Source organism: Bombina bombina, chromosome 2 (assembly GCF_027579735.1).
Source record: "Bombina bombina isolate aBomBom1 chromosome 2, aBomBom1.pri, whole genome shotgun sequence".
Classification (NCBI taxonomy): domain Eukaryota; kingdom Metazoa; phylum Chordata; class Amphibia; order Anura; family Bombinatoridae; genus Bombina; species Bombina bombina.
The window spans coordinates 1,040,681,232-1,040,704,726 of NC_069500.1; the positions used below are offsets into that span (position 1 = coordinate 1,040,681,232).

The 23,495-nt window shown below is 39.2% G+C and overlaps 1 protein-coding gene across 1 annotated transcript in view; it reads right to left on the minus strand.

Moving 5' to 3' along the window:
* Positions 1-23,495, minus strand: part of SCLT1 (sodium channel and clathrin linker 1) — a 555,483-nt gene that overhangs the window by 68,470 nt on the left and 463,518 nt on the right. Inside the window, 1 exon segment of the mRNA XM_053703662.1 lies at positions 16,677-16,873. Within this exon segment, the coding sequence (XP_053559637.1) occupies positions 16,677-16,873 (197 nt within the window).

A 23,495-nucleotide genomic window follows, 5' to 3' on the forward strand; every position in this document is an offset into this window, starting at 1 on the left:
GTTCCCAGTTTGTTGGATTGAGAGCTTGCATTGTGTGGCCGGAGTCGAGCAATGGCCCGAGGGTCCCAGGTTTTTGGAAGGGACCTTGACGTGGTACCTGGGCTTGTCCCATTTGGCCAAATGTGGCAACTAGCCCTTCCATTTTTGCTTTTAATCTTAGTTGAGAGCTTGTAAGTGAGTGCTGGACTTTCTCTGTGTGTTGTATTAATTTGTTTTGTAATTTTCCCTATGGTTCTTGCACTCAGACCTGTCTGAGGTTAACTGCCTGTGACTCTGGGGACAGCACAGCTTCCTGTGAGTGCCAGTGAGCACCCAGGGCTGGGAATGTTGAAGGGTCATGGGGTGCGTAGGATGTGTACCCGGTCCGGTCTGAGAGTGCAATCCCCTTCCGTGTTTTATATATATATATATATCTATACTATAATTGCGTTTTTAATGTCCGTCGCCGTCGGCAGTTGCGCACGCATCCTCAATGGAATGTTGGCACTGCGAGGCAGCCAAAAGAATTCACCTGGATGCAGCGGAGCTGCATCCTGGTGAATTCCGAAAATGGCAGGGTGGTGAAAGAATCGGGTGGATTGTTTCCCCACCCTGCCATTTTCGGAATCCACCGGGATGCAGCAAAGGCAAACAGAGCATTACAAAAAAAACACCGCCAGCACAAAGTATATAAAAGAAAAAACGAACCTCCCACACAAAGTATTAACACCTACACCACAAACCCACACATCACAAAATAATAAAGTAATTAACCCCTTAATCCCTTAACCACCCACATCGCAATAAACCTAATTACCCTATTAACCCCTAAACCGTAAAACCCCCACATCGCAATAAACCTAATTAACCTATTAACCCCGTAACCCGCCAAAACCAACTCAAATAACTAATAAAAATTACTAAGTCCCCTAACCTAACACCCCCTAAATTAACACAAATTAACTAAACTAAAAAAATACTAAAGTTACAAAAAAAAGCTAAGATTACAAAAATAAAAAAGGCTAACATTATAGAAAATAAAAAGAAAATTTATGCTTACCTGATAAATTTATTTCTTTTTAGACACGATGAGTCCACGGATTTCATCCTTACTTGTGGGATATTCACCTCCTGGTCAGCAGAAGGAGGCAAAGAGCGCCACAGCAGAGCTGTTAAATAGCACCTCCCTTCCCTCCCACTCCAGTCATTCGACCGATGTTAGGAAGAGAAAGGAAAAGTCAAGGTGCAGAGGTGTCTGAAGTTTACAAAAAATAATATCCTGTCTCAGAGAACAGGGCGGGCCGTGTACTCATTGTGTCTAAAAAGAAATAAATTTATCAGGTAAGCATAAATTTTATTTTCTTTTTAAAGACACAATGAGTCCACGGATTTCATCCTTACTTGTGGGATACAATACCAAAGCTAGAGATCACGGATGAAAAGGGAGGGACAAGACAGGGAACCTAAACGGAAGGCACCACTGCTTGAAAAACCTTTCTCCCAAAAGCAGCCTGAGCCGAGGCAAAAGTATCAAATTTAGAAAATTTAGAAAAAGTGAGAAGAGAAGACCAAGATGCAACCTTGCAAATCTGTTCTACAGAAGCTTCATTTTTGAATGCCAATGAGAAGCAACAGCCCTAGTGGAATGAGCCGTAACTCTTTCAGGAGGCTGCTGTCCAGCAGTCTCATATGCAAAACGGATGATATTCTTCAACTAAAAAGAACGAGAGGTAGCCGTAGCTTTCTGACCCTTACGTTTTCCAGAGAAAACGATAAACAAAGAAGACGACTGACGAAAGGCATTAGTCACCTGTAAAGAAAATTATTAAAGCACAGACCACGTCCAAATTGAACAGAAGTCCTTCTTTCTGAGAAAAAGGATAAGGACACAAGAAAAGAACATCAATCTCCTGATTAATGTTCAAATGTGAAACAACCTTTAGGAAGAAATCATAATTGTAGGGTTAATGGAAATAAGATAAGGAGACTCATACTGAGAAGCCAAGAGCTCTGACACTCTCCAAACAGAAGAAATAGCAACAAGAAATAAAACTTTCCAAGATAACAACTCAATATCTAAAGGAAAGAATAGGTTCAAACGGAGACCCTTGAAGAACTCTGAAAACTAGATTCAGACTCCATGGAGGAGTAACTGTATGAACACTGGCCTGATCCTGACCAAGGCCTGACAAAATGATTGTACATCTGGAACATCATCCAGAGTTTGTGTAACAAAAAATAGAACTGTTACCCCTTAGGGATCTTGATGATAAACCTTCCTCCAAACCCTCTTGGAGAAAAAACAAAATTCTAGGAATCCTATCTACTCCATGAGTAGCCCATGGAATCACCCAATAGAGATATTAACACCATATCTTAAGATAAAATTGACTATTAACAGGCTTTCGAGCCTGAATCATGGTCACAATGACCGAGTTAGAAAAACCCCGCTTGGATAATAGTAAGTGTTCAATCTCCAAGCAGTCAGCTTCAGATAAACCAGATTTGAGTGAAGAAGGAGCCTTGAATTAGAAGGTCCCTTCTCAGCGGAAGCCCCCAAGGTGGCAGAGATGACATGTCCACCAGATCTGCATACCAAATCCTACAAGGCGAAGTTGGTGCTATGAGGATCACCGAAGTCCTCTCCTGCTTGAGTCGAGCAATGGCCCGAGGAAGAAAAACAAATGGAGGAAAAACTGGAGAACACTTCCGGATGGAGTTCCCACTCCCCTAGATGAAAGGACTGCCTGCTCAGGAAATCCACCTCTCAAATGTTCCACCTCCAGGATGTGGCTCGCCAACAGGTCATCGGTAAGGAACTCCCCTGATTGATGTAAGCCACTGACGACATGTAGATCGACTGGAACCAGATAAACTGGGCCAAGCTTAACTGAGGCCAGGCCAAAAGCACATTGTAGATCGCTCTCAGTTCCAGAATGTGTATAGGAAATACAGACTCTTACTGAGTCCAAACCCTCTAAACCCTTAGGGAGCTCCAGACTGCTTCCCTAGAAGGCTGGTGTCTGTTGCCACAATCACCCATGATGGAGACAAGTATCGATAATCTTTGAATTCCTGACTGTTGTCAGAAGAATCTTCATTGAAATGGAATCTATTATGGTTCCCAAGAAAGTTACCCTGGTGCTTGGGACTAAGGAAATCTTTTCCAAATTTACCTTCCACCCGTGAGATTGCAGGAAGGATAACACTATGTTCGTGTGAAAACTTGTTTGCTGTAAGGATGGCGTCCAGATAGGGCACCACTGCAATGCTCCATAACCAAAGCACCATCAACAGCAATCCCAGAGCCTTTGTGACAACTTTAAGAGCTGTGGCAAGACCAAAAAGAAGAGCCAAGAACTGGAAACGTTCGTCCAGTAAGGCAAACCTTAGAACTTGACTGATCTGCAGATAATCTGGAAAAACAGAAACCTGCCTTTTTAACTCTTATTTGTATCCCTGGGACACTATATCTACTGCCCAGGGATCCTCAAACCCAAGTCTGAATGAGGAAGGAAAATCCGCCCACTACAAGATCTGGTCCCGGATCAGAGACATTTCCTTCATGCTGTGTTTGATTCAACAGCAGGCTACTTGGATTTTTTTTTTTGTTATATTTTGAAATTCTTTAAATTTCAAAAGAGATTATTTCCGTCAAGCCAGGTCCCAACAAGTTCTTCCTCTTGTAAGGAATCACTAAAAGTTTAGACTTAGAGCATCCATCCGTAAAACAAGGCTCTGACCATAAGGCTCTGTGAGCTGGAACAGAGAAACCTGAAACCTATGCTACCAGTGTGATAACTTGAAAGGAAGCATTCGAAATAAAGGAATTAGCCAATTCACTTTTAACCTATCCTGGGCTTTATCCAGGGAAGTTTCTGACTTAGCAGCATCAGGCCAATATGCCGTCACACTTGTGACTGTAGCAAAGTACACAGCTGGTTGCCACTGTAAGCCCTGGTGTACAACTTTTTTTTTTTTTTTAACTTTTGTCCATAGGACCTTTGAAAAACCTAACTATCCTCTAAGGATATAGTAGTTCTCTAGCGAAACTGGAAACTACTTCTTCCACCCTAGGGAATATTTACAGAGACTCCGTAGCTGAGTAAGCTATGGGGAACATGTTTTTAAAAATAGGGAATGCTGCTCTTCCATTCCTTATAATTTACTGGAAGCACTAGGATATATTACACCAGTAGTGTCGCCCAGGGTAGCTAAAACCTCCTAAAGTAAACAATGGAGGTGTTTAAACTAAAAAAACTGAAAGCAAAACAACCTCAGGATCAATAAATATAGTATTCATCTGAGTCTGAAAATGCTCTCTCAGATAATCCCGAAGTATCTTCCTCTTTCAATTAACAGGGAAGGACCATTCGGAAAAAGGCACTACTGAATCAATCACCCGAAATGATTGAACATAATTCCTCTAGTAATGATTTTCTACCACGTGGGAAAAACATAGAATGCATGAAATGCAGAGTAACTCCGGGTGGCGTGTGAGAGGAAACGCAGGACACTGCATGAGGGCCCTAAAAATTTTGTGAGACACTATAGGAGAAAAGTGTAGCATAAATTGACCATTGTCCACAGAAAAAGAGAGAAATATTTTAACAAAAATTAACACATAAAAACGTTACTGTCTCTTTAAATTTAAAAAGTAACTATTTTTTGTGAGTGCTCTTGTTCCATCCTATCACAAAGGATGAATCAAACAGATAAACAGTTGAAATTCTTTTAATAAAAATTAAGATAAAAAACGTTACTGTCTCTTTAAATTTTAAAAGTAATTTCTTATTTCTGAGCGCAGGAAAAAGCAAATTAGCATGTCAAAATTGCTGTCAATAAACATTGTCATGACATTAAGGAAACAATGTCTTGTGCCGCAATTCCAGATGGTAAATAGCAAGAAACCGCAGGGCACTGCATGTGAGGAGAAAAAAATGAATGCACATTGGTTTAATCACCCTGCCTCACATATAGTGGAATAAAAAGAACTTAACCAATTGCAAATAGAATCAGTATATGGCAAGTGGTACTGTCCCTTTAAATGTTAAAAAGAAATGCATCTTTATTATTATTAAGTCAAACAGTGAAGATGCATGAATAACTTTCCATCTATACCCTCAGCTTGACCCAGCTGAAACGTCAGACAACCTGTCTACACGAAGCTGAACTATTGTAGATACCATATAAAAAACGTTACTGTTTCTTTAAATTAAAAAAGTAACTCTTTATCTTTGAGTGTGGTCTTGTTCTATCCTAAGCTTCACAAAGGATAAATTAAACAAATAAACATCTTACATTTTTTTAATAAAGATACCATATAAAAAACGTTACTGTTCCTTTAAATTTTAAACTGTAACGTTTTATTCTTGTGCGCAAAAAAATGAGCCAGATTAGCACGCAAATAAGCATTTACCTACACCTCAGATATAGCATGCTGAGGTGCTCATCCACCAGTACCCACTACTAAAAAGTCATACAACTCAGTGACACTTAGAACTCCTATGCAAATCCGGAACGCAACTGTAGCGCTATCCGGAACTAAATGATAGCAATGAGTACTGTGCCTAGTAAAGAAAAACAACACTTCCTCTTTCCTTTCGATGAACGGAATAAATGGACCAAGAGCCGTCTATGTCAGCTCAAACCTAGCTCCGCCCCTCGTGGGCGTGATAACCCATAACTCTGATTTCCTATTGTTTAATGGAGCCCAGAGATCGGAAAATTGCGCCATACATAACCCCGCCTGTCGTGGGCGTTGTCACACACAACCTCCCGGTCGCCATTAGTGTTTTTAGAGGTAGGCCACCGGGAGATGATTGAACTCTGCCTTGTAACACCTGGGGCAAATTGTAGTACCGATGAGAGACAGTACACCAAGCATCACCCCTCTTGAGCCTTTTCATATTTTTTCCAGCTCGGTGTAAGGGAATAAATACTCTTGATATAAGAGCCCCCAGATAAGCCATCTTCTATTCTCTCTCAGCCCCAGTGCCTGATAGTAATATGCTGTCACAGGATCCCCTTTCATACATACATAGGAGATATGTGTCTCAGTAAAGTGCTACACTTCTTCTGTCCTGAATTTTTTCTTTACCTCATACGCAGAATAAAAGTCAGCACTTACCTTTAAAATCTGCCCGACAGCAGGGCAGTTCAGCAGGTTTAGGAGGTCCTCTCCCTCCCATAGCCCTGTGGATAAAGATAACGTCTGAGTTAAGTTTGCTTAGGCCATCAGGATAAGGGCAGCATTAATGTATGGGAGGCGCAGTGAGAATTATGTCCCACAAGTTCCCATTGCTCTAAGCCACCAAAAGCTCTACTGTAGAGACTGATATGGACTATGGCTACACCCTAGAACAAAGTAGCACTTTCTGGCACTACTTTAAAAATAATAAACTCTTGATTGAAGAATCTTTTCTAACACCTCACTTTACCTCTTCCTATCACTAACGTAGGCAAAGAGAATAACTGGAGTGGGAGGGAAGGGAGGAGCTATTTAACAGCTCTGCTGAGTGCTCTTTGCCTCCTTCTGCTGACCAGGAGGTGAATATCCCACAAGTAAGGATGAAATCTGTGGACTCATCGTGTCTTTAAAAAGAAAAAAGAAATTACCAAAGTTTACAAAATTAAACCTAATCCCTATGAAAATAAAAAAGCCCCCCAAAATAAAAACACCCCCTAATCTAAGAATAAACTGCCAGTAGCCCTTAAAAGGGCTTTTTGCAGGGCATTGCTCCAAGATAAACAGCTCTTTTACAGAAAAAAAGTCTAAGTCCACCTAACAGTAACCTCCCACCCACCAAACCCCCCAAAATAAAAGAACCTAACACTAAAAAACCTAAACTACCCATTGCCCTGAAACCACCCCAAAAAACACTTTAAAAAAAACTATGCAAAAGTTTAGTCACTCCTGACAATTTCCATGATTTTCATTTATAAATAATTGGGTGTTTGATTCAGCAATTTCATTTTGATCTATAAAATAACTGAAGGACACAGTAATATTTCAGTAGTGATGTTTATTGGATTAACAGAAAATGTGCAATATGCATCAAAACGAAATTAGACAGGTGCATAAATTTGGGCACCATTGTTATTTTGTTGATTTGAATACCTGTAACTACCTAGCACTGATTAATTGGAACACACAATTCAATTGGTTTGGTGAGCCCATTAAGCCTTGAACTTCATAGACAGGTGCATCCAATCATGAGAAAATGTATTTAAGGTGGCCAATTGTAAGTTGTTGTTCTCTTTGACTCTCCTATGAAGAGTGGCAACATGGGGGCTTTAAAACAACTCTCAAATGACCTGAAAACAAAGATTGTTCAACATTATGGTTTAGGGGAAGGCTACAAAAAGCTATTGCAGAGATTTAAGCTGTCAGTGTCCACTGTGAGAAACATAGTGAGGAAATGAAAGACCACAGGCACAGTTCTTGTTAAGGCCAGAAGTGGCAGGCCAAGTAAAATATCAGAGAGGCAAAAGGCAAAGGATGGTGAGAACGGTCAAAAACAGCCCACAAACCACTTCCAAAGACCTACAACATCATCTTGCTGCAGATGGTGTCACTGTACATTGTTCAACAATTCAGCATACTTTGCACAAGGAGAAGCTGTATGGGAAAGTGATGCAGAAGTAGCCTTTTCTGCACACACGCCACAAACAGAGTCGCTTAAGGTATGCAAACGCACATTTGGACAAGCCAGCCTAATTTTGGAAGAAGGTGCTGTGAATTGATGAAACCAAGATTGAGTTATTTGGTCATAACAAGGGGTGTTATGCAAAAGAACACAGCTTTTCAAGACAAACACTTGCTACCCACAGTAAAATTTTGTAGATGTTCCATCATGTTGTGGGGCTGTGTGGCCAGTGCCGGTACTGGGAATCTTGTTAAAGTTGAGGGTCGCATGGATTCCACTCAATATCAGCAGATACTTGAGAATAATGGTTAGAAATCAGTCACAAAGTTGAAGTTACGCCGGGGCTGGATATTTCAACAAGACAATGACCCAAAACACTGCTCAAAATCTACTCTGACATTTATGCAGAGGAACAAGTACAATGTTCTGGAATGGCCATCCCAGTCCCCAGACCTAAATATCATTGAAAATCTGTGGAGTGATTTGAAGCGGGCTGTCCATGTTAGGCAACCATCAAACCTAACTGAACTGGAGATGTTTTGCAAGGAGGAATGGTCCAAAATACCTTCACCCAGAATCCAGAAACTCATTACAGGCTATAGGTCTAGAGGCTGTTATTTCTGCTAAAGGAGGCTCTACTAAATATTGATGCAATATTTCTTTTAGGGTGCCCAAATTTATGCACCTGTCTAATTTCGTTTTGATGCATATTGCACATTTTCTGTTGATCCAATAAACCTCATTTCACTACTGAAATATTACTGTGTCCTTCAGTTATTTGATAGATCCAAATGAAATTGCTGATCCAAACACCCAATTATTTATAAATGAAAATCATGGAAATTGTCAGCCTAAACTTTTACATACAACTGTTTATATATCTATATATCTATATATATGTCTATATATATATACTAAACTGGGTTTCAATTTACAATGGTTTCGATTTACAACCATTCCTTCTGGAACCTAACCCCGGCGTAAACTGAGGGCTACCTGTATATGTATATATATATATATATATATATATATATATATATATATATATATATATATATATATATATATATATATATATATATATATATATATATATATCTATATATACACTATCAGTAAATAAGCACTCATTGGTCTTCAGCCGTCAAATATTTTATTTAGTGACGTTTCGGGACAAAACACAGTCCCATCTGCTGACAAACAATACTTGCAAATGACAAACTTTTATAGGCCTGTAAAACCCTCCCCCATAGCCTAGCCAATCCTGGCTGTCCGTGTGCAAAAAACAAGTGATAGGCTAAACAGCATGCTTGATTATAAATAAACATATACATAATTAGTGTGCTTACTCATTAAAAAGTGCCTAGTGAATAATGTATAAACTATGTGTATATCTGTGTACACATATCCCATGGTCTATAGGCAATCTGACTTAAATGGAGTTGAAAACAAAAAATAAAAATATAAAAGGCCTTATCCCCTGGTTTATTAAAAACTATTCAGGGATCAGCTCAACCAATAAACATCTTAGGGGAACATCACACCCCTCAATGCCATCCAATCCTATGAATTTGAGCTTTGTTGATAGAATCACTATTGGGTAACACCCCTTTTCATCGGCAAAGGAATCAACCTTAAAACCAACCATTTGTGTCAAAAACATGTGAACCATTCCACCAGTGGGCGTGCCAATCGGACGTCCATCCTGGTAGATTACTGATAGAGATCCTCCTCAATAATGTGTAGTCACAAAGTTCAAGACCCCTGTATGGCCACAACCACCTTGCTCAATTGTTACAATACCCCACATCTAATCAAACTAACTTGATCATATCTCGGGAGGGCATGTATTTCAACCCTGTGTCATCACTCCTATGGTTGTTGTTATAGTGGGCAGTGCTGTCTTAAATAACAGACCAATCACTATCAAGTTGCACAAATCATCTGGAGACAATAACACTAGTACCGTCCCAGATGGTTGTGTGTAAACCATGACATCCCATTCATAGTGTAGGTAAAGATCGCCTACTGCTACTCACCGTTTCATCATATAGCCAGGCACCTAACCCCCCGGGTTAACCTGTCGATGCACATCCTTGACAACAATCACCCTATAACACGATATCTCACCACATGTCTCTACCTAATTCTCTTGGTCATGTCCCCAGTGGGCATCTGCCTCAGTCCCTTGCTCACAACCATCACAATAGGCAGTGCTGTAATGCCAAGATGACCAGTCACCACCAAGCATTCCAGGTGGGCGTGTATCATCCAAAGTATGTTTCACTAATATCATCCCAAATGGCCGTGTAGAAACAAAGCGTCACATTCAAAGAATCCATATGGAGCACCTCCTCCTAAACAAGATATTATCACTTGACACTGCATCTAACTTCCTGGGTCTATCTGTAAAAATCATATGATCCCTGCAGAGACAATCATATACACCTCATGGGGTTTGTATTATCTATGTGAACTCCCAGGGTTAGAGAATTATACTTCTATATATCAAAAACTTCACCTATATTCACCCTAGCTTGCTATGCTAAACCTATATGTACCAACAAAACTGTAGAGGAATATCCCCCATAGTGCCAGTGATTATATTACACCAACATTCAATGAGAAGAAATAAATAGATTGATCCTTTTGTAGGGTCTTTAATGCTAATTGTTCCTCTTTAGTGAGGTTATCATTGAATCTTCCCGAAGATTTATGCTGTATCTGTTCAATCAAAATATTTGTCACTGTGCAAATGGTGGGGTTATTGAAATTATTCTTCACCCTGAACCCTCTTGGTATCATGCGTTTCTTATGATAATCTGAGAGGTATGTCCCATGCAAATTCAGGTATACCTCTCTCTGTTTCAATTTCCCTAGTGTGTTATAAAGTGACCGGTGTGACTTCTTTATAACACACTAGTGAAATTGAAACAGAGAGAGGTAGACCTGAATTTGCATTGGACATACCTCTCAGATTATCATAAGAAATACATGATCCCAAGAGGGTTCAGGGTAAAGAATTTACCCACCATAGGCCGTTCTGCATTAACGGATGTAAAATCTTGAATAAATGCTCCTTTGACTTGATGTTGCTGGTAATCAGGGAGGTGGGCCACCTCCTTAAAGGGATACTAAACCTAATTTTTTTCTTTCATGATTCAGATAGAGCACGAGATTTTAAGCACCTTTCTAATTTACTGCTATTATCAATTTTTCTTTGTTTTCATGCTATCTTGATTTGAAAAAGCAGTACTGTAAGCTTTAGAGCCGGACCATTTTTTGCTTAGCACCTGGGTAGCACTTGCTGATTTGTGGCTAAATGTAGCAAACCAATCAGCAAGCTCTACCAAGGTGCTGAAATAAAAATGGGCGGGCTCCTAACCTTTTATTACTGCTTTTTCAAATCAAGATAACATGAGAACAAAGAAAAATTGATAATAGGAGTAAATTAGAAAGTTGCTTAAAATTGCATGCTCTATCTGAATTATGAAAGAAAAAAAATGTGGGGTTAGTATCCGTTTAAAGAGATAAGAGTCGAAATACAAGTTTTTGAACAGCAGAAATCCGAACTTTTGGGGTCTGATATCAATACAGACTGGATAGGTAAACTATCCACACAGATAAAGACATACAAACAGGAACTGATCTCCTTTAAAAATAGAAAACTACAGACCGTGAGCCTAGATTACACCTATAAAGAAAATATATAGGTGGATGATGGCACTGGAAGAAAGGATAAGATTTCGCCCACGAAGGGAGAGGAGATTTACCAAAAAGGGAATTAATACAGTAGATACAAGCTCAGGAGATAGCTCTAATCCAGATGTAAATACTGGAGGTAAAGAAACCAACTTTAGAGGGATCATGACCCACTCTAGGGGTGGGAGAGGATACCAACAATGGGAAAACTCCAACGGTAACACCTCATCCTTACCACCAGCAGCAGCACACCCAACGACTAGTCGCTTTTTAGGCCCAGGCCCAGGCCACATACGAGGAGCGGGGGGGACTGTCCGCCACCCTCCACTACAGAGAAGATAGTGGATATGGTGTTTAACATCAGCTCACGCATGTTAAATGCAGCTGAATCAAGTCTGTTGAATAAAGGACTCTCTTTTGTACCTTTCACAAAGAGAAACAACTTTGATCTGTATATAGATATTCAGAGATTCGGTAGAAATCTACGACTAAAAGAACATTTTGGTGCAGAGTCTGAAGAATTTAATACATTTAGATCTAAGGGCCACTTTGATCCCAATTCCAATAACCCCACCATTTGCACAGTGACAAATATTCTGATTGAACAGATACAGCATAAACCTTCGGGAAGATTCAATGATAACCTCACTAAAGAGGAACGATTAGCATTAAAGACCCTACAAGAGAATCAATCTATTGTGATTCACCCGGCTGATAAGGGGGGCACTGTGGTGGTGATGGATATGGAGAAATACAAAGCAGAAATAACAAGACAGCTCATTGACACCAACACATATCTACCCTTACCAAGGGATACTACCCAGCGACTGAAGATGAAAATAAACGCCAAGCTCCAGGAGTGGAGAGAAAGGGCACTACTATCAGAAAATGAATTTAACTTTTTAAAACGTGATTTTCCTGTGATACCTATCCTATATACCCTCCCCAAGATTCATAAGAATGCTGAAAGCCCACCAGGGAGACCAATTGTCTCTGCCAGGGGCTTGGGGTCATTATTACAACCCCTGGCACAATTTGTGGACTTTTATCTACCGCCATGGGCGAACCAGCAGAAGTCCTACATTGGTGACTCCACAGATTTCCTATCACATATCATGCAATTGACAGACATCAAGCCCACTGACATTCTGGTAACGCTTGATGTCGCACATAACCACATAAATCAGGAATAGCAGCAATAACGAAGTGTTTGAGACAAGCCGCTAATATTGGTCCTCCTGAAGAAGTTCTTATCACACTTTTGGAATTTTGTCTGAGAACTACTTCCGTTTTAAGAAGACCTTTTTTCATTGCAAATTTCTGGGACACCGATGGGGTCCAATGTGGCCCCATCCTTGGCTAATCTCTACATGACCGATTACGAGACCCAGAAGATGAAGGTCTTTGATATGCACCAGATCAAGTATTATTGTCGATACATTGATGACCTCTTTCTTCTATGGCAAGATGATGAGAACACACTTAAGGCTTGGATCCATAGCCTAAATGAGATGGAAGGCACTATCAAGTTTAGCCACACGGTTAGTACAGAAACAGTGGATTACCTTGATGTAATAGTATTTAAAGACGCAGATCGCTTGGGCACAACGCTTTTCCGAAAGGAAACAGACCGTAACTCTATCCTGCATGCCAAAAGTTGCCACCAGCCAAGCCTCATCAAGAACATCCCTAAGGCCCAGTATCAGAGAGTTATACGCAACAACACAGATGGGCAGAAGTGCCTAAGCCAATTGGAGAAAATAACAGTCAGATTCTCTAAAAGGGGCTATAACAAGAAAGTACTCACTGAAATGCGCACTTTAGCCTCCTGCCCTCCGGTGATAAAACCAGAAAGCTCCTCTAAGCAGATGACTTTTGTAATAACATATTCACCTGATAAATACGCAATAACAATAGCACTGAAAGAGGAGTGGAAGTTATTAGAGGTGGATCGATCATTGCCATTCACAAAGTGGGACGCCCAAAGAATTGGGTATAGGAGGGGTCAGAATTTAAGGGACTCACTAATGAAAACTGACATAGTGGACGTACAAACTGAAACATGGCTAAATAAAAAGAATGGATGCTACAGGTGCATTAGTTGCGTTACTTGCAACGCAATGATTACAGGTACACACTTCCAACACCCTGAGCGAAGAAAGAAGTATGAGATCAAGTTCTTTCTAACTTGCACAACGCAATATATTATTTATCTGCATATGTGTCCTTGGGGGAAATACTACACAGGGAAAACCATTGATGATGCCAGAACGAGGATGGCCAACCATCGATCTAGTATAAGAACAGCCATCCACCAAGGAAAATCCGATCAGCCCGTGGCCCGCCACTTTATGGAGGCAGGACACACAGTGAAGGACTTAAGGTTTTGGATAATACAACACGTCCCCAAACTCAGAAGAGGGGGCAACAGGGCAAATATCCTCTCACAGAAGGAGGCCAGATGGATTTACGAACTGGGGACCCTTTATCCTAGAGGCTTGAATGTACATACAGGGTGGCAATGCTACCTATAGCTAATGAGAGTTCATAATCATGGTGATAGTATGATATTCAATCATGCATTTTTAATGAAAGTTCATGACCATGAGATGCGGTTGCTATTGTGATATATTGTAGACATGGGGCTCACTCCCTATAACTTTTGATGAAAGTTTGGGATACCATTGGATAGATGGGTTTTGCTATGTGAGTTCTGGGTATCATCGGATAGAAATATTTTGCTATGTCTTCATATTTATGAATTTAGAAACAGTTGATCTATGCATAGGAGTGCCCTAGGAGGCCAAAAGGCTATATGTATATTGAATAGAGGGGCAATGATCTGATGGGGCTTCTCTGGGAACTATGTCTGGATATGTGTGTGCAAATTGATTTTAACTGTAATTTTAATTATATTTTTACACATTGTGCGATGATCCCATAGGCCTATGGTTGATTGACTTGGGAGAGATTTTCGTTAGAGGGAGATAGTGTAGATTTGATAAAGCCAATTATGAGAACAGCATAATTTCAATCCTGTTGGAAGTATGTTGGTTATAAATAAGTATGGTAATTCACTTAGGACATTTGGTGTCCAACATAAAATGGTGCGGAGCAACTAAGTGTTGACACTTGAGATATTGGACAGATGGTTGTGTGTCTGACATAGGATGCTAGTATCAACACGGGAGCATATAGAAATTTTGATTGTATTTAATTTTTAATTTCTTCTCATTGAATGTTGGTGTAATATAATCACTGGTACTATGGGGGATATTCCCCTACAGATTTGTTGGTACATATAGGTTTAGCATAGCAAGCTAGGGTGAATATAGGTGAAGTTTTTGATATATAGAGGTAAAATTCTCTAACCCTGGGGGTTCACATAAATAATACAAACCCCATGAGGTGTATATTATTGTCTCTGCGGGACCATATGATTTTTACAGATAGACCCGGGTGTTAGATGCGGTGTCAAGTGATAATATCTGGTTTAGGAGGAGGTGCTCCATATGGATTCTATTAATGTGATGCTTTGTTTCTACACGCCCATTTGGGATGATACTAGTAAAACATACTTTGGATGATACACGCCCACCTGGATTGCTTGGTGGTGACTGGTCATCTTGGCATTACAGCACTGCCTATTGCGATGGTTGTTAGCAAGGGACTGAGGCAGACACCCACTGGGGACACGGCCAAGAGAATTAGGTAGAGACATGTAGTGAGATATCGTGTTATAGGGTGATTGTTGTCAAGGTTGTGCATTGACAGGTTAACCCGGGGGGTTAGGTGCCTGGCTATATGATGTAACGGTGAGTAGCAGTAGGCGATCTTTACCTACACTATGAATGGGATGTCATGGTTTACACACGACCATCTGGGACAGTACTAGTGTTATTGTCTCTGGATGATTTGTGCAACTTGATAGTGATTGGTCTGCTATGTAACACAGCACTGCCCACTACAACAACAACCATAGGAGTGATGACACAGAGTTGAAATACAAGCCCACCCGAGATATGATCAAGTTAGTTTGATTAGATTTGGGGTATTGTAACATTTGAGCAAGGCGGTTGTGGCCATACAGGGGTCTTGAACTATGTGACTACACAGTATTGAGGTGGATCTCTATCAGTAATGTACCAGGATGGATGTCCGATTGGCACGCCCACTGGGGGAGTGGTTCACATGTTTTTGACACAAACGGTTGGTTTTAATGTGTAATTGAAAGGGATTATGATTTATTTGGATGTCATAGGGACTGTCAGATATTACCATTATATGTCGATAATTGAGAGCTTCTTTCTGCAAATAGGATGAGTTGATTCCTCTGCTGATGAAAAGGGGTGTGACTAAGTAGTGATTGTAACAGCAAAGCTCAAATTTATAGGATTGGATGGCATTGAGGGGAGTGATGTTCCCCTAAGATGGTTATTGTTTGAGCTGATCCCTGAGTAGTTTTTAATAAACAACATTTTTCAACTCCATTTAAGTCAGATCCCCTATAGACCATGGGATATGTGTACACAGATATACACATAGTTTATACATTATTCACTAGTCACTTTTTAACGAGTAAGCACACTAATTGTATATATGTTTATTTATAATCAAGCACGCTGTTTAGCCTATCACTTGGTTTTTGCACACGGACAGCCAGGATTGGCTAGGCTATGGGGGAGGGTTTTACAGGCCTATTAAAGTTTGTCATTTGCAAGTATTGTTTGTCAGAAGAAGGGACTGTGTTTTGTCCTGAAACGTCACTAAATAAAATATTCACTATACTTTGATGGCTGAAGACCAGTGAGTGCTTATTAACTGATTATATATTTGAATACTTATAGCACCCTGGCGGTTGTTGTTGGATGATGAGAGTGCACACAGCAAACATTATCATTATATATATATATATATATATATATATATATATATATATATATATATATATATATATATATATATATATATGGATAAGTAGCTGTTCTATCAGAACTAAACTAAGAAAATAGGTTTAGAAGAAAATAAACCTAAAAGTATGTGTTTTTTTCCCTAAAATAAATTAAGATTTGCTTGCACACTAAATGAAAATTAATAGGACCGGAAAGGGTTAAAACTCTGGTGTGTTGGTGTCTGTTGCCTTCTCCTAGTGATCAGGAGGGGCATATTCCCCACACGTGATGGCTCGTGTACTCTTACAATCTGTTGAAAGAAATATTTATTTTGTATGTAGACATTTTGCAATTAAGTGCTTTTTTGCTGGTATATTAAAAAAAATAGTTAAATGTTAAGTGTTTGTCATGCACTAACACAATCCACACCAAGCAAAGCAGGTAAAGATCATACCGCAGACTTTCCATCCTGGCCTCAGTACTTTCTGTTTGTTTCCTGGTCTCTTCCTTCCATCGACTCGTAACTTTTTGTTGAGCAGTAATTGTTTTTCTCAGCTCGTTTATGGAATTTCGATGACTCTCCTCCATTTCATTCAACTGTACATCAAATCCTTGTTCTTTCATAGAAAATTCATGTGCCATTGTGCTTATCTATCAAAACATAAAATACAGTTGACACAGATATTAACATTCTAATGATTATAGATAACTCCTAATTTAATTAGTGTTTTTATAGGAACTTTTTTATTCGTTTTATCAAAACAGGGCGTTTTATTTAGTATTTGTTTTTTCTTACATGTGTGGGAGTTTTTCCTAACAGACAATCTGAATAAATACTTCAGAATGCAATATCAAAATGAATACTTCCCAAAAATGAAATGTATTCACTGATACTAGCATGGTCTGCTACCTTCCTTGTTGCAGGTAGACAAGCTACTAGGTCTTCAGAATACTTCTAATTTCTGCATATACCCATCAAATTCTGTTATGCTAAAATCTTCATGTTATTGTAAAGAAACTGACATTGTAGCATATGACATATGATGTGAATCCAATAATTCCGACTAGGTGAAGGAACTAGACTTGACTTAGGGAAACCTCCGGTACTGGCACAAAACCACCTTGTGGTTTTCCCTAATAATTTTTACATGGAATCTCCATTTTTGGATTATTTCCAGAAAAACTTTGATGAGAAGAGACTTCTCTCACAAATAAATCTGGCTACTCAGAAAATCTGCTAATACATTGTTATCAGAAATTTGGATGACTAAAATATTAATGATATTAGCTGCTGCCTTGTAGATAAATATAATTCATGCTTACCTGATAAAAAAATAATTTATTTCATGGTGGTGAGAGTCCACAAGCCATTACTCTTGGGAATTCTACTCCAGGCCACTAGGAGAAGGAAAAGATTCCCAAAATTCCCACCTTACTGGAAACTAGTCTGATGTATAGCCAAGCAAGAAAAAGAAGAAATGTAGGAAAGAATAACAGCAAATAAAAAGGAACAGTGAGGAAATGAGATGCATACTTGAACTGCTGCCAGAAAAAAACGTAATAAAAAAATTCTATCAAAAAATGTGCTGGGTCTCAAGTAAACATAAATTATATTCTTTCACAATGGTGGGGAGAGTCCACAAGACATTACTCCTAGGACACTAATACCCAAGCTGTGGAGTCCACAAGTGTGGGACAAAATGATTAATCTTTATATAATTTCTTTTAAATTGTTTTGTTTTTTTCTTCGCTATCTTACTTTTTTTTGGTCATACTAAAAAAGTATATATACAGCAATACTTAATGACAAGAAACTACTGCATGAAGGACTTTCCTACCAAAAGTTGCTTCAGAAGAAGCAAAAACATCAAAATAGAATTTAGTTAAGGTATGTAAGGAAGACCAAATGCCTTGCAAATTTAATCAACAGATGCCTCATTCTTAAAAGCCCAGGAAGTAGCAACTGACCTAGTAGAATGTGCAATTATAAGTTTAGGAGGACACTGTCCCAAATCCAAGTAAGCCTTATAAATCAAAAGCTTCAACAAGGAGGCTAACGACACAGGCTGTAGGCTTCTGACTCTTCCTGGGAAAAAATTAACAAACTACAGGACTTTCTAAAATCCTTAGTAGCCTGCAAATAGAACTTTAAAGCTCTGACAACATCCAAATTATGGAGAAGCCTCCCCTTAGAATTATTTGGATTAGGACAAAAAACAATCTCACGGACAATATTAAAGAATAAGAATAAGATAAGGAGGCTCACAGGAAAGAGAAGATAACTCTAAGGGGCCAACTTATCAAGCTCCTAAGGCTCCCGAAGGCTCGTCGGAAACAGAAGTTATGAAGCAGTGGTCTAAAGACCGCTACTCCATAACTTGTCTGCCTGCTCTGAGGCCACAGACAGAAATCAACCCATTTAAATACGATCGGGGGACACCCCCTGCTAGTGGCCGATTGGCTGGTGCAATGATAAATGCTGACAGTGTATGCTGTCGGCATTTATTGATGTGCAGCGGACATGATACGTTTCATCGTATCATGTCCGCTCACACTTTGATAAATATGCCCCTAAAACTCTTCTAGCAGAAGAAAAAGCCAGAAAAACTGAAACAGGACAAAAGCTGAATTTTCAAATTATACATAGGTTCAAAAGAAGAAACCTGCAAAACACTTAAAACCAAATTAAGGTTTCTTGGAGGAGAACCTTTAGCTAATTAATGCTTGAATGGAACTCTGAAAATCAGGAAGCTTAGCAATTTTCTTGTGAAACAAGACTCAAAGAGATTAAATCTGGCAATTTAAAGAACTGGCAGATAACCCCTTATCCAAACCATGCTGAAGAAACTGAAGAATTCTAGAAATTCTAAGAGTTAGAACTAAAACAAAGATCCACAAACCAAGAAATAAAGACCTTCCAAATCTTGTTATAAGTATTCCTTGTCACAGATTTACAGGACTGGATCAAAGTCACAATGACAGAATCAAATAAACTTCAGTCTTAAAACTAAGCAGTGAATATCCAAAGCCACCAAGTTTAGATATTTGAGATCCTGATGAAAAAAACTGACCTTGAGACATAAGGTTGAGGCCGTAGAGGACAACTGGACATCTGTACCAGATCCACAAACCAAGTTCTGCGAGACTAAGGTGGAGCAATCAGAATTACTAATGATATAACCTGCTTGACCGTGGTTATCACTCTTGGTAAAAGAACATGAGGAGTTAAAATGTAAACCAGACAAAACATTAAAAGAGCTACTAAACCATCCATAAACTCTGCCTGAAGATCCCTGGTCCTTGCAAAGTATCTAAGAAGTTTGTTGTTCAACCGAGAAGCCACAAGATCTATCTCTGGAAGACCCCACAGATTGGAAATCTGACTGAAAGCTTCCAGATGAAGAGACAACTCCGCTGGATGAAGAGATTGGTGACTGAGAAAATCTGCTTCTCAATTGCTCACTCCTAAAATATGTACTGCAGAGATAGTACAAAAATTGATACCCAAGACAGAATTCAGGACACTTATCTCACCATTAGGGAGTTCCCCCTGGATGATTAATGTACGCAACTGCTGTGACATTTTCTGACTGTAAACTCAGATAAGTCTCTTTTTTTCAGGCGATGCCAATTCTGAGGAGCCCTGAAAATTGCATGGAGTTACAGAACATATATCAGTAACCTTGCTCCCTGAGGAGAACAAAATCCCTGTGCTTTCTGAAACCCACAGACTGTGCTTCAACCTCACAATCCAATTTGGATGGACAGAGGATGCCCCTAGAACAATGGACTGATGATTTAACCACCATGAAAAAGGAATTATCTTCTGAGACAACTGTGCGTAATCCCTGAACCACTGACAAAGCATACAAAGCTGGAGAGGTCTCATGTGAAACAAAGCAAAAGGAATAACATCTGAAGCAGGTATCATCAGACCTAATACTTTCATACAAAGAGCTACAGAAGGAAAAGGAACAAATCAAATTCAGCCTTCTCTGACCAAAGAAAGTCTAATGGAGACAATCTATTATCACACCTAGGAACTTTTTGGAAAATTAATTTTCCAACCATGGTTTTGAAGAAACAACAAGTCTGTCAGTATGAGATATATCGCTAAATATAAAGATGGAGCCTGTGCAAAGATATCATCCAGGTAAGGAACAACAAAACACCCTGATCTCCTATTACAGACAAGAGAGTTCCCAGTACCTTCATAAAAATTCAGGGACTGGTAGCCAGACTAATCAGAAGAGTAACCAACTGAAAATGATTGTCCAGGAATGCAAATCTTATAAATTGATGATGCTCCCTGTGAACAGGAAACTGCCCTTGTTGAACAAGAAGAATAATAGTCTGAATTGTTTCCATCTTAAAAGAATGAACCCTGAGAAACTTGTTTAAATATCTTAAATCCAGAACCGGTTTGTAAGTTCCCTTCTTCTGATGAACAATGAAGAGGTTGGAATAAAACCACAGGCCCTGCTCTGACTTTGGAACTGGATCTATTACTCCCATAGACTCCAAATCGATGATTGAAAAAGGCTCTTGCCTTCACAGTATTCTTTGAGACAAAAGAAACCCTTTCCCTGGGAGGCTTCAATTTTAAACCAATTCTATATCCATGGGAAACTATATTTAGAACCCATGGATCTTGAAAATATTTAAACCAAACACCCTGAGAAAGACGTAGCCTGCCCCCCAGAAGGTCTGGATCAGGGGCCACACCTTAATGCTGACTTGATAGAGGAAAAAGGTTTCTTAAGCTGTTTTGACTCAAATTAGGATTTGGCTTCCAGGAAAATCTGGAAGAATCCTGTTTTTGAGAGGTGGAAGCGGACTTTTGGTTCCTAGATAGACAAAAGTCACAGAAATGGTTAGAAGCCCTGCATTTTCCCTTTAGACTTCTTGACCTGAGGGAGAAAAGCTACTTTACCTCCAGTCACAGTAGACATAAGAGCATCCAGACCAGGCCCAACAAAAATGTTCCCTGAAAATGAAGCGACTAAAGCCTAGACTTAGAAAACATGCCAGCTGGCTATGATTTCAACCATATAGCCATCCTGGTCAGAACTGCTAATGTCATATTCATGAATTGATCTTAAAATGTCAAAAACAACATCACAAATAAAAACATTAGCTGTTTTAATTGATTTAATTGAGTCTTAATTGACTCAAAAACTCCCAGATAAGTCTTCACACCAAAGAGTAGAGGCTGCAGCAACACAAGCAATACTAATTGCCAGCCTAATTGTGGATAATCTGGATAACCGCATCACAAATAAAGGAGTTTGGCCTCTTCAAACACAATTTTTATTATCCAAGATAGGCCTGTAAGTTGCTTCTTTCTTTGGAACAGTAAAAGGTTTGAATAGAACCAATGATTCTGTCACTCTAAGTATATACTCCCTTATTGAATAACAATCATAGTACAACTATACTACAATTCTACATTAATGTAGCAAATAATAAAAAACATCCAAGCTGTATACCTACTAAAAAAAAGTGATAAACATCATAGATAACTATATGGCTACAGCTTATCTGACAAAATAGAATATATCTCAGAAATCAATAGATACTATAGCTAGTCATGCTAACTGAAAGTCTCTCAAATATGAAAAAAAAACTTTCTGCAGAGTCTAAGTTATAACAAAAGTGAAGATGATAACTTTACCAAGTGAAGCAATCAACTTCTATTGTCAGCTCATCTTAGATAAGTAGATGTGAAGTCATTTAAACTCTAGCCTACCCCAAGTCAACAGCCTAAAAAGGAGCTGGAAAGCCAACTTTGGGAGCATGTATTCTCTTCCGATCTGATAGATAAGATTCCTGTATTCCTCGGGGGAAAGCACCAATAGATCTGTGTTCCAGGACTAGTCGTGACCCCATAAACCATCACAATAGCGCTATCATGTGACAACGGCTGACCCAGCTCCATCTCAAAAACTCCTTCATACACTGGGAACGGTATCCATTTGTATAAGGTGCGATCCACTTCAAGCTGCAACTGAAAAGATTGACTTGAGTGTATGAGGAGACGGTTGCCTCCAAGATTGTCACAAACCCCATGCTGTCTGTGAGGTGAGATCCAGCAGTATAGGCAGTACTTTCTTCATTTGGTATTGGGCAGGGAGTTCCATCCAGGCTGGTCTTTGCAGGCTCTGCATCCCTGATCACATAGATCCTTTGGTCTATTTGCTTTGTCTCAGTGGATAACATATCTTCTTTTTTTATATTCTGTCTGTTCTCCTCCATTGCGTTATCGACATCCCATTGGTCAGACACTTGTACCTCCTGCTGATATATCATATCTAGCTTGCAGTCCCCATTAGGCAGCGGATTCAGGTTTAAGGAGAAGCAGTTATCAAAGAGTTGGTTAATTTTCTGAAATTTTTATTCCAGAAGTCTTAGAACAGTTTCCTTGAATTCCTGCATTTTTAGTGCCATGCTGTATAACTGAGTTTTAGATCAAAGCATTGGTATTAAATGAGTAGCAGTAAATAGTGGTATTAAATGGGTAACCTTGTACTTTGTAATCCCAGAATCTGAGGGGGATTTGTGCGGCAGCCTTAGTCACATGGAGCGTCAAAAGGAGGAACTTCCAAGGCGTGGCTTTCCTAAAGAGCATAGGTCAGGTTCACTGTCTGAAGATCAGCTCTTGTGCTCCGTTTTCTATGTATATGATATTTCTGCTTTCAATTATGTAGCCAATTATGTAGCCTGCACCATACTAGCTGTGTATAAATATGCAGAAAAATCCTAAAATATTACATCAAGATCCAGAGCTTCATATAGACGTGTCCTGCCGCTTCAGGAGTTGGCTCCGACCCCATTCTATTAATTTTTTAAAGGTTCAATATTATTAGTTGAATTAATTTTCTCTTTAGCTTTAAAGTATTTTTTTTTATATTTTTTTTTAACGGTGCTAGTTTATGTTCTATGTAGATTAGCATTACAGGTATATCTGTTTTTTTCTTGTTCCATAATACCAAGTGCACAAAATAAGAACTAACAGCATGATCTGAAGAAGCCAGGATCTTTGGCACAAAAAAAGTATTACAGTAGCATAATAACTAAACGTTAAATAGTTTGCTTATTAAAAACCTAACTTTTATTAAAATTACCTTAAAACAACTCTCTGCTGACAGATTCCTCACTGAGCCCAGCTGCCACTAATTAAAAACACTACTTCATTGTATATGTTAATAGGATTGAAACATTGTATTGATGTTGTGACTTGAAATAAGTATAGATCTTAAATGTGTCAAGAGTG